General features: G+C 44.8%; 1 protein-coding gene across 8 annotated transcripts in view; it reads right to left on the reverse strand.

The window, feature by feature from the left end:
* The window catches only part of MBOAT2 (membrane bound glycerophospholipid O-acyltransferase 2), a 108,631-nt gene that overhangs the window by 7,760 nt on the left and 88,222 nt on the right, over positions 1-12,649 (reverse strand). For all 8 annotated transcript variants that reach the window (XR_015136398.1, XR_015136397.1, XM_086325528.1 and 5 more), the window contains 6 exons: positions 9,961-10,144; positions 6,459-6,651; positions 5,786-5,889; positions 4,790-4,854; positions 3,197-3,329; positions 1,464-1,615 (listed from right to left, as the gene is read on the reverse strand). Coding sequence is in view for 6 of the 8 variants with exons in the window: in XM_086325528.1 (XP_086181654.1) it covers positions 1,464-1,615; positions 3,197-3,329; positions 4,790-4,854; positions 5,786-5,889; positions 6,459-6,651; positions 9,961-10,144 (831 nt within the window). In the remaining 2 variants the exon portion in view is untranslated. The remainder of the gene's footprint in view (positions 1-1,463; positions 1,616-3,196; positions 3,330-4,789; positions 4,855-5,785; positions 5,890-6,458; positions 6,652-9,960; positions 10,145-12,649) is intronic.

The following is a 12,649-nucleotide window of genomic DNA, read 5'->3' on the forward strand; positions in this document are numbered from 1 at the left end:
CCGTAAGAGTGAAAAGGGAACCACAGAGAAATTTAAGCAACTGATTATCTTTTGATTGAAGAAATTAAGAGAATTAATAATTTGTTATAAAGAACAAGCTATACTTTTTTATAGGTTTTCCTTTTCTTTTGAAGTTAGCAGTCTGATAGCCTAAACTCTTGGTCCATGGACTTTATTAATAGCTTCTGGTGACTATCAGAGGATATACTGCCTTGGCAAAAAAAGTCCATTTGAAAAACCTGAATGAACTTTTTGGCCAGCCTAGTATTTACTTCCGCCCCTAAAATATCTCCAGTGACTCATAAGCATCTGCTGTAACATACAAACAAACCCCCAAACCTTGGCTCTCGAGCAGGGGGCTCTCACCAGCCTTGGCTCTCGAGCAGGGGTGAGCAACCTCGGCCCGTGGGCCAAAGCTATCCTGGTGCCTCTCTCTCTGTCGCTGCTGATGCTAAGTGACTTCAGTCGTGTCCGACTCTGTGTGACCCCATAGATGGCAGCCCATTAGGCTCCCCCGTCCCTGGGATTCTCCAGGCAAGAACACTGGAGTGGGTTGCCATTTCCTTCTCCAATGCATGAAAGTGAAAATTGAAAGTGAAGTCGCTCAGTGGTATCCGACCCTCAGCGACCCCATGGACTGCAGCCTTCCAGGCTCCTCCGTCCATGGGATTTTCCAGGCAAGAGTACTGGAGTGGGGTGCCATTGCCTTCTCCACTCTCTCTCGGTTAAATTGAGAAACAACCGACAAGTAACACTATTAGCTTCAGGTGTGCAACACAGTGATTCGATCTGTTATATGTCATGAAATGATCGCCACAACCATGCAGTTCATGACCAGGTGTAGAAAGAAGAGCTCCACTTTCCAGTGACACTTTGAAGAGATCTGAAGCAGTGGGTACCCAGGTGATAGCCCTCTAAGTCTGAACGGTGTTAATCATTCCATAAATAAACTTAAGACTGCTAGGTTTAAGATGTAAAAGTAACTGACGATGCACTTAACTGAAGGAAATATGTTGGGTTCTATTTTTCTATTCTACCTAAAAGCAAGAAGCCTTCCTAAATTTCAAAATGTGATACAAATGAACTTATTGATATTTACAAAACAGGAATCAACTCACAAACACAGAAAGCAAACCTATGGTTGGTTACCTAAGGGAAAAGGGCACAGGGGAGAAATAAATTAGGAGGCTGGAATGAAAATATACCCACTGCTATGTATAAAACAGATAACTAATAGGGACCTCCTATACAGCACAGGGAACTATACTCAATATCTTGCAATAACCTATAATGGAAAACAATCTTAAAAAGTATATATATATGTATATATACATACACACAAATATATACATGAAAACCTTTGGTATACATCTGAAACTAACACAAATTGTAAATCAACTATATTTCAATAAAAATTTTTTTACAAATTTCCTATGCCACATTTGTTAAGAGTTAACACTTACCTGTAAAACATGAGTGAAGCTTTTACAGAAAGAAGTACAAATGGCACAACTGTGTAACTTATTGCTATCTGAGTTGCTATCCATGTTATAACATCATACAAAAATTTCAGCTGGGGAGGTTCGATGAAATAATGTCTAAAGTTATTTCTCACCTGAAATAAACAGAAATATTCATCTTTAACAATGCTTATGGAATCACACCGACTCCATCAACTGTTTCAAGGATGTGGAATACATGAAACTCTCATACACTGCTGCTGGGCATCCAAAATGGTACTGTTACTATGGGCAAAGCTGGTTCCAAGAAAACTAATACACCTATAAATAGGTATAAAAACTATGGAAAAAGCATGGTGACGCATGGGGGCAAAATGTGTGAATCTGGGTGAAGAGCACAGAGGAGCTTCTTTATAACTTTTCTGTGGACTTGAAATTGTATCAAAATTAAAAGCTTCTCCCCCAAAGTTAACAATTGCTTCAGTCAGTTCAGTTCAGTTCAATCGCTCAGTCGTGTCCGATTCTTTGCGACCCCATGAATCGCAGCACACCAGGCCTCCTTGTCCATCACCGACTCCCAGCGTTCACCCAAACTCATGTCCATCGAGTTGGTGATGCCAACCAGCCATCTCATCCTCTGTTGTCCCCTTCTCCTCCTGCCCCCAATCCCTCCCAACATCAGAGTCTTTTCCAATGAGTCAACTCTTCACATGAGGTGGCCGAAGTACTGGAGTTTCAGCTTCAGCATCAGTCCTTCCAAAGAACACCCAGGATTGATCTCCTTTAGGATGGACTGGTTGGATCTCTTTGCAGTCCAAGGGACTCTCAAGAGTCTTCTCCAACACCACAGTTCAAAAGCATCAATTCTTCGGTGCTTAGCCTTCTTCACAGTCCAACTCTCACATCCATACATGATCACTGGAAAAACCATAGCCTTGACTAGATGGCTCTTTGTTGGCCAAGTAATGTCTCTGCTTTTCAATATGCTATCTAGGTTGGTCATAACTTTCCTTCCAAGGAGTAAGTGTCTTTTAATTTCATGGCTGCAATCACCATCTGCAGTGATTTTGGAGCCCCAAAAATAAAGTATGACACTGTTTCCCCATCTATTTGCCATGAAGTGATGGGACCAGATGCCATGATCTTAGTTTTCTGAATGCTGAGCTTTAAGCCAACTTTTTCACTCTCCTCTTTCACTTTCATCAAGAGGCTCTTTAGTTCTTCTTCACTTTCTGCCATAAAGGTGCTGTCATCTGCATATCTGAGGTGATTGATATTTCTCCCGGCAATCTTGATTCCAGTTTGTGCTTCCTCCAGAGCAGCTTTTCTCATGATGTACTCTGCATATAAGTTAAATAAGCAGGGTGACAATATACAGCCTTGACATACTCCTTTTCCTGTTTGGAACCAGTCTGTTGTTCCATGTCCAGTTCTAACTGTTGCTTCCTGACCTGCATAAAGGTTTCTCAAGAGGCAGGTCAGGTGGTCTGGTATTCCCATCTCTTTCAGAACTGGCACACCTGGCTTTCCCGTGCTTCACTTTACTCTGCCTTCCTCTCAGATGAACCGAGTGTGGGTGGGGCCTGCCTGCCTCACTCAACACACGCACCAGGCATACCAATCGGAGCTCAGGGCTGGCCCAGTGAAAGCAGTGAGACTGCTCAGTGGGCGGGCAGCCTCCGCCCCCAGTCCATGTGACTGGCCCCGCAGGATGAGAAGGCGTCCCCCATACTCACAGCTCGCGCCACCAGCGTCATCAGCATTCCGGTGAGAAAGGTCAGGTAATAGCCCGGGTACACCCCGTGCCAGATGGCAGAGAGGAAGAAGGTCTGGGTGGTGGGACTCAAGGAGGCACGTTCATAACACACCCTGGAAACCACGACACACGTGAGTTGTAAGAAGCCTGTCACTCCCACAACCATCATTCTTTCAGTCCCAGTCAGGATTTAGGAAAACAACCACACCTTAGCTTGGCCATTAGCCTCAGGGAGGTTATGACTCCTATGAGGTTTATAAAAAGATTTTTTACTTCTGTCTTCTTACTGGTATCACCAAAATGGTCATTTCTAGTATGTGGGGAGTCTGTACTATGTACAGAAAAACTTTAATAAATATAAAAGTTATTCTTATCTTACATTGTTTTATTATTTTCTTCACTAACATTTAGGACTTTCAATTGATCTAACTGTACTCTACTGGGAAGCAGGCTGTGCTTAAAAGTCTTCCTGTCATAGGTGGAGAACTTACATGAAAATGAGATTTTCCTAAGGTATGAAATTTAAAATATAACAACAAAAATAACATAACAATTAGCTCAGAAAATGTGCAGCCACTGGGGAGACTTCAAGGCACCATGAAGTGACGAGAATATATTTTGGGTGTTTCAAGAAGTAAAGGTCATTATTTGTCATAAATAAAGGGCATTACTGGGATGACCCAGAGGGATGATATGCGGAGGGAGGTGGGAGGGGGGGGTTCAGGATTGGGAACCCATCTACACCCATGGTGGATTCATGTTGATGTATGGCAAAACCAATACAATATTGTAAAGTAATTAGCCTCTAATTAAAATAAATTTAAATTTAAAAAAATAAATAAAGGGCATTACAGAGAATGGTGCTTAGAGTCCCCCTATCACAAGAGCAGTGTTTTATGAAATAAACTCAAAACCTGGCAGTATCCCATCGGGAACAAGGAGACAGGACCCCTGGGAGTTTCTGTGCACTGTCCTAAATTTGCCTCCTGTAATCAGTCCTCTGTCTTCCCCCTGTGCCCGTGACAACCTCCTCTTTATGATTCTTAACTCCAGTGCCTCTTCTTCCCCCACCCCCCGTGCCTGCACGCCTCCTGCCCTCTCATCATCATCATCCTTACTACAAGGATCAGCATATGGAGACTACTCTGCAAGACCTTGAATTCCAACTGCAGAGGTTCAGTCTTCAGATCCTGCACCCAACATATAAAGGTCTATTCTACTGGAATATTTTAACTATTGTGGAAAATCTAATGCATGCGTATGGTGGTTATGTAGCCACTTTTGTTTGGTCAAATCTCCCATGAATGAGGGACGTACTGGTGATTTCAGACCTTGGTGGGCACCTTTAAAGGCAAATGCAGAGGTCTGTGGTAGCTGCATTTAGGACTCAAGGCTAAACAGTTCTCAGGCTTGGTACCACCCTGCTTTGGAGGACAGTAAGTGTGTTTCCTGGTTAACACAAAGTCACAGCATTCATTTAATTTAATCTAATCAAGAATGTAAACCCAGTGAAGCTCAGTCTCAAGACCCAGAGGCCAAAGCATAGCTGAAGACGGTTCTGGAAGGAGCTTACCTTTTGAGCCAGAGAGCTGTCTGAATATTCCAATTATCGAGAAACATCTTGAAACTTGTTGACATCTGAAAAACAAAGGAACTTTTTTCTTTGGCAGACAAAATAATGAAGCTGTAAAGGTAAGCCACATTTTACTGGGCTGAGAGTATACACGTGACAGTGACAGTCAGGTGCGGTCTTTTCCCTAAACACTGCTTTCTAACAGAGTAACATCATTCTACAGAAGGGGTTTACTGTGGGGAACACCCGTAAGGCGTTATAAATGGACTTCTCGCTGTTTTCTCCAGTGCGTTAATAACACTTACAGGGGCCATCGTGGAATCATCCCAAGACGCTCCTGCAGAGCACGTGAATGAACAGCAGTGGCCAGTCACTGGGCACAGCCTGGATGCCCCGCTACTGGCACAGCCCCCCTGTGCCCTCACCTCCTTCAGCCCCTCCCCTACCCCACTTTGGGGAGTCTCAGGCCCTCTGGACCTGCTCCCCGGGAGGAGTGGTCTGCACATCTTCCTACCTTCCCAGCCCCTCACTCAAGCCTGTAAGACTGTGCTCAGCAGGGCCTCTATTCCTCCACCTTCACATGTCAGTATCGCTAGGTAACAACAAGGACCACAACCCTGCCCCCCGCCTCGGGCTGCCACCCTCGACTGGAGCACCTGGCTGCCTCCTACTAAGAACTCAGCCTACAGCATCATTTCCTCCAGGACGCGTTCCCTGGGCCACTAGTCCAAGCTGGACCGCTCTGCCTCTCTGATCACAGCCAGTCTTTCTGTATCTCTGTAACCAGAATTGGATTCAAGCCCAGAAGGGCCTTATTTACCAGATCCCCACGGCCTGGGGCACACAGCTGATGACCGACAAATACTGGCTGAGTGAAAGAGTGAGATTATTACAAATCTTTCAGTACCATTCTTGGAACATCATGTTGTAATCTATGAAACCAAGTTATGCCACTTAAGAATCCTACGGTGACTGACTGCTTGATGATGCACTAACCTCTATTTGCTTGATCCTCAGATTGGAAATTAGGTCCCAACGGGCAGCTCCGTTTTTGTCATACCCTCTGAATCCAAAGCCTGCTGCATTGTTGATGGCGTCGGCTGCGGGACACAATGGAAAAGGAAGTGTTACGAACCTGTGTGACAAACTGCCATGCTGCCCCAGAAGACGTATGTTATCACAGACTATGCCCTTGAACTCTATTAAAGTGGATTTATTCTCATTTTATCTGATATTATACTAAAGTGGGCCTTGATCCAGCTTTTAGAATCTAACAGTTTTTAGGGCCTCCCTGGTGGCTCAGACAGTAAAGAATCTCCCGGCAATGCGGGAGACCTGGGTTCTGATCCTTGGGTTGGGAAGATCCCCTGGAGAAGGGAATAGCTACCCACTCCCGTATTCTTGCCTGGGAAATCTCATGGACAGAGAAGCCTGGTGGGGCTACAGTCCATGGGGTTGCCAAGAGTCAGACACAACTGAGTGACCAATACTTTTCAACAGTTTTCAGGATCAGTCCTTATACACAGGACATGAACTGTGAGATTTGTTTCTCCTGCACAGATGACCCTAGTTTTTCTCATCGGTCCTGAACTACACATCCTCAAGAGGGCACCCTCCTGGCTATTGACACGTCCAATGCTAATGCAAAGCCTATTCACATGTTACTTACCTAATGTCCATGCAAAATAGTACTTGGGTCTGGCGGCCAAAAGAGAGACGTAGAGATAGATCACCTTGGTCGGCCATGAAGCTGTGGCCTGAAAATGCTCATCAATGTTGTACTCCACAGGTAACATCTTAGAGATGATCAAGTGGAACAGTAAGGAAAGTCCACAGACTAAGAGTTTCTGAATAACTGCAACCTGAAAGCAAGACAAGTTGTCATAAACCTAATCCGTACTCCTTTTACTTCCTTCCAGGTATTATCACCAGATTCACTCTGAATATAGTTATTAAGCCTGTATAACTCGGTCAAAAGTCCTGAACTCTGTCATGCTCAGCATTTAAAGCCTTCACTGTCTCACAGTTTGAATATGCGAAGCCTTATGTCTACCTCTGGGTCATGGCTCAAATCACACCAGAAATCCCAATTTGTATTCGCAGGACTTTCAGTAATTAAAAAAATTATAATCTAAAAGAAAACACAGGTATATAGGATGACTATGTAAAAATGTTACCATTAATAAGTTTGGGTAGAGATTTTATATGATCACACTCACACACACGGTTTATTATTTTCCACTGTGCCTTTTCCCTGGTTTCCAAGTTCTAGGTACTTCATGGAAATTATTTTTACAATAAACAACTTTTAAATTTCTTTAAACCTATAAGTTCTTTTATGCAATTTTGTTCAAGATGATAGTACTAAAAAAGCAATACAAGCAAGAAAACAAAAGATCTATACAAAAGATTCTGATGGAAAGAAAAGGCAGACCTTTACTTTTTTCTGGTAAGGTTAAATTACCTCAAGAGAACCCAACTCATGGCGTTTTTGTGTTTTCAGGAGGCCAGAATATTTCAATCTGATTCTACATAAAGAAGATTCTATAGGCTATGGAGGGAAAAAAAGAAGTAGACAAAAGAAGAGGCTGGATCCAGATGAAAGAATGAAACAAAATACTTGGATTAGTGTCCCATACAGGAATCAAATAATATTCCAATTAACTGCAGTAATTTGCAGATAAACACTTATTTAACACTTTCTGTAATGGGGCCAAAAGCAAGGCTCAAAGGCAAGAGTGAGAGCACGTGCCAGATTCCTGCACTTTATTTCTGCACAAAAAAAGCTTTATTCATTCTTGGGCTGCTTGTCAGGAGACGCTGGACAGTAAAGGGCTCTTTGCTGCAACTGTTCTTATTCTCATTTTCCTGCTCATCTTTCAAAGCTTTCTCTAGGAAAGTAATGCTACCTTTCCTTCACCCTCCACCTCCAAAATACCTAAGCTACACATCTGAATAGAAAGAGATTTGCAGCAGGTAATTAGAGAAAAACTACAATTATAAATGAAGTGAGATGAACCAAATGACCTCACACATGAACCTAAATATTGGCTGTATCCTTTTAGTAACACAGTGAGAAATACCATGGCCCTTAAGTCTAAACTACACACAGTTTCTAGGTCTCAGTTTAAAACAGTTAACGTAACAGAAGCTGTTGCGTGCTCGTGCTCAGTCTTGTCTGACTCTTTGCGACCCCATGGACAGTAGCCCACTGGGCTCCTCTGTCCACGGGATTTTCCAGCAGGAGTACTGGAGTGGGTTGCCACTTCCTCCTTCAGGGGATCTTCCTGACCCAGGGATTGCACCCACGTCACCTGCACTGGCAGGCGCATTCTCTACCACTGAGCCACCTGGGAAACCCTAAAATAACATACCTGACTTCAAACACCAGCTGGCACACACACCCAGGACACCCCCTTAAACAGCTGAGCCAGTGTGGCATTAGGAACTTGGAAAGGCAGGGGGTGAGGGGGCCTAAAGCTGGGAAGGCAGATGTAACCCCCAGTTCCCACGGCCTCCCGCTGAGCAGATGGACAACCCCTCCCCGATGCTGGCAGGAGGTCAGAAGTTAACCCTCAGGGAAGCCTAACTAGAGAAGGACCAGGTTTAGGGATGCAGGTCTACACCAGGGCTGGAATGAATGTGGAGACATGGGTGATGTGTCCTGAAACGTGATACCCTTCAGCGCCCACCCCCCCCACCCCTGTTCACTCAGTGTCCAGCTCCGGGGACCAGCAGTCAAGTCTGGACACGCAGGGCAGAAGACAGGAGAAGTCTTCACTCAAGAACCCAAACAGCCCCAGAGAAAACTCCTACAGACATCACAGGAGAGATTGACAGGGGTTCCCTGGAGCCATCCTCTGCTTCTTACACAGTGAAGGATTTTCTGTTTGGACATGCTGAAGTCACATGTCATAGTCTTCTCTGCAGCTAAGTGTAGCTATGTGGTCACGAGTAACATGGTAACTTCTGTGGCGAGCATCTTAGACCATGGAGATGAGGGAAACACCCTACGGATGGCAAACCTGGGAGCATCTGGAGCTCCAGCCCATGGAGCTGCCCTGTTATCCATGGATAACCGCTGACACATGAGCTGTCGAGTGAGAGAAGAACACAACTCCCACCTTGTTTAAACCACGGTCATTTTGGTCCTTGGTTCAGCAGCCAAACCTGTACCTTAACGCAGCTGAAGACAACTGGGAGGCCCCCAGCGAACGGGCCACCAGGGTCCTGACTGACCTACCTGGCATTCAAGGAGTTTCCACACCCCACTCGTAACACAAAGAGTTTCTTACTGCCTTTGAGTGATCTGTAAATAACTCCTACTGTTTGACTGTGTGAACTATGTACATATGGAATTTAAATTTATCATTGCTGCTGCTGCTGCTAAGTCATTTCAGTCGTGTCCGACTCTGTGCAACCCCATAGACGGCAGCCTACCAGGCTCCCCCGTCCCTGGGATTCTCCAGGTAAGAACACTGGAGTGGGTTGCCATTTCCTTCTCCAATGCATGAAAGTGAAAAGTGAAAGTGAAGTCGCTCAGTCGTGCCCGGCTCTTAGCGACCCCATGGACTGCAGCCTACCAGCCTCCTCCATCCATGGGGTTTTCCAGGCAAGAGTACTGGAGTGGGGTGCCATTGCCTTCTCCGAAATTTACTGTTAGACACATTTATTTGGTTTTGCTTCTTTGGCTGGACCCACGTGGCTTGCAGGACCTTAGTTCCCTGACCAGGGATTGAACCTGGGCCATTGGCAGCAAAAGTGAAGAGTCCCAACCACTGGCCCACCAGGGAATTCCCTTGGAATTTTAATTTCAAATATATTCAAACTGCGATATATGCTGTTGTCAACAACCTCTTATTTATGGTGTTCAGAACCTAAGGAGGAGAGTGACCTTTCATAAGGGTTTTCCTATAAAATACTCCATGACTATAGTGTATTTCCTCACTTCGTAGGTACCTTACTTTTGTTCTTTAATCATGGTTGTACTTCTACACGGCATCACCACTAGGTACTATGTGAAGAGTCATTTACCTTGAAAAATGTTTTTAAAGAAAAAGATGGGTATCTTTTTTTTTTTTAAAGAAAAAGATGACAACACTGGTCTCCTGAAATAAACAAGGCTAATCAATACATGCTAGAAATGCTGCAGACGAATCTCCAGGTCTTACATTTGGTGATGGCTCTGTCCTTTCGTACTGTATCTCTTCTTTCCCATCTTCACCTGACTGCGTCATATGGTACGATCTGCCTTCGATGAAAGTGATGTAGTCTTTGTAAGAGCAGAGCGGGCCTGCCAGGATACCCATGAAGTTACAGTTGTAACTTAAATACTCCAGAAGGCTGGGCATGCGCCTGCAACAAAGAGACACGCTATGTGTAAGACAGACGTTTGCTTTGTGAAAAAGCGACGGGAGTGATCAGCTCCAACCTCGACTCCTCCTACCATTTCCAAAATAAAGCAAGCTGTGATTTTCATCTGCCTCCAAACAATAAGAATCTAAAGTTTCAGGATGAAGGAATGCTCAGTGGTGTTTCTGGATAAAAGAGTTTCCACCCGGGTCTCTATGAGCCATGACAAAGGGTTTCTATCTGATTTCCTCATGATGAAACAAAGTCAAGGTGGACAAGATAGGGCAGAAGATTCATCTCTTACTAGTCACTCACTCACTCACTTTACAAATCTATGTGTGCCCATGCTCCTGGGTCTAGAGACACAGCAGTAAATACCGCAGGGGGATTCTGCATTCAGAGAACTTATACAACAGCTGCAGAAAATCAAGAATAAAAAACAGACAGCTAAGTGCTACAAGGGGGAGGGGGCATTTCATTAACAAGCCAGGAAGGCTTCTCTGATCATGAGACGAGTAAGGGAGTCATGTGAATGTCCAGGACCAGGACTCCAGGGACAGGGAGCAAAGAGCTGGGGCAGGTCCAGCCACAGGGAGGCCAATGCAGTTGGAGGGGCTGAGCTGGGGAGGCAGGTGGGAGGGGCGTCAGTATGCCAAGGTGGGGAACACAGGGCCTGCCTTATAAGCCATGGTGGAAGCTTCAGATTTTATTCAGAATGTGCTGAAAAACCACAGTGGTGGTGGTGGTGTAGGGGCTCAGTCATTTTGTGACTCTTCAGGGACTGTAGCCCACCAGGCTCCTCTGTCCATGGGATTTCTCAAGTAAGACTACTGGAGTGGGTTGCCATTCTTTTCTTTACTACAGTAGGGTTTTCAATACCTATGTTTTCAAAAGAACCCCTCGAGCCCCTGTGTGTGGATAGAGGAGGGTGGAGGAGGGACCACCAGGCAGGAGGATGTGGGATCCACGGGGAGGTGATGGGGCTGGATCCATGCAGGGGACAGCGTCTGAGTCCAGCCTGGCAGCACAGCCCTGGGGTCTGCTGATGGATTGGGGTGGGGAGTGAGGGAGAAAGGAGTCAAGGATGTCTCCCAGCATTTTTAATTCAGTTGCTCTCTGGTCTGTCCAAATGGCACATGGTATCTAAAGTTTACCAAGCATTCCACTTATCGATGCAGGAAACCTAGAGAAAACCAGTAACACAGGACACTATGAAAATGCATCAGAAGTGTGAATTTTTTATACCTTAAAACCACCTCTGGGACTTCCCTGGTGGTCAAGAGGTTAAGAATCTGCCTTGCAATGCAGGGGATGAGGGTTCAGTCCCTGGCCAGGGATTGAACTAAGATCCCACATGCCATGGAGCAACTAAGTCCCTGGACCACAACTAGAGATCCCACATGCTGCAATGAAGACCTGCCACACCCCCCCCCAAAAAAATATATATATATATTATATATATAAAAACAGCTCCATCTGTCAAGTCTTCCATCCACTGACAACTATAAACCACCACAAATAAAAGAGCAGCTACAGCTGGGGATGATAAGGAGGCTCATAAACGTGTTATAGCCCCATCTGCCTCTCTAAGATGACACGTGATCTAAAAAAAAACATCCAAACGCTCTCTGTGGCCAAGAGGAGTCAACAGAACCTCCTCATAAGTATTTTTATAAACATAAAACCAAGAGAAAACAGTGCTCTGCTCCACCTGACACTCAGGTAGGTCACCACTTACTCAAAATGCCTTCTAAATTTTTCTACATTTTGTTGTTGTTGTTTAGTCGCTCAGTCATGTACAACTCTTTTGTGACCCGTGGACTATGCTCCAGGCTCCTCTGTCCATGGGATTTCCCAGGCAAGAACACTGGAGTGGGTTGCCACTTCCTTCTCTAAGGGATCTTCCCAATCCAGGTTATCGAACCCACATCTCTTGCTTGGCAGGCGGATTCTTTACCACTGAGCCACCTTTCTACATTTCAAAGTGCTTAGAACCTTAAGTACTTTTTCCTGAGGACTCAGAAATGATGGGAGCAAGGTGTTTCTGGCAGATTTTCCCTGGTAGTTCTTCCCATGTTGGGCTGAGATAGAGACTTTATCACCACCTCACACACAGCACAAGTGCCCGTCGTCACAAAGCTGCAAAGAGCCCGTTATGCTCCAGCAACGGAGCCTCATTTTCAACACTGCTTATTTCAACACCAGAACAACACCAGGTTATTTAAGCCGCAGCTCATCTTACCATATCCAACAATGTATCACAATTCGGAAGGATGGGAGATAATTCTGATCTATGAAACTTGCTGAAGTCATTTCTGGCTCAACTGTCATATCAAATGACAAGTCATGTTAGGAAAGAAGCCAGTAACTGTAATACATGCAATTAAAATTCGAACTGAGCATTAACTGTAATACTCTAATTATGGTATCAATGGAAGACTCATTCTTCATTCCATAAACATTGATATCAACTGTGCATGGAAATGCGAGAGAACTGTGGGCGACAAT

This window comes from Bos grunniens, chromosome 11 (assembly GCF_055505025.1).
Source record: "Bos grunniens cultivar Pamir isolate PY7600 chromosome 11, Bosgru_T2T1.0, whole genome shotgun sequence".
In the NCBI taxonomy this organism is placed as follows: Eukaryota; Metazoa; Chordata; class Mammalia; order Artiodactyla; family Bovidae; genus Bos; species Bos grunniens.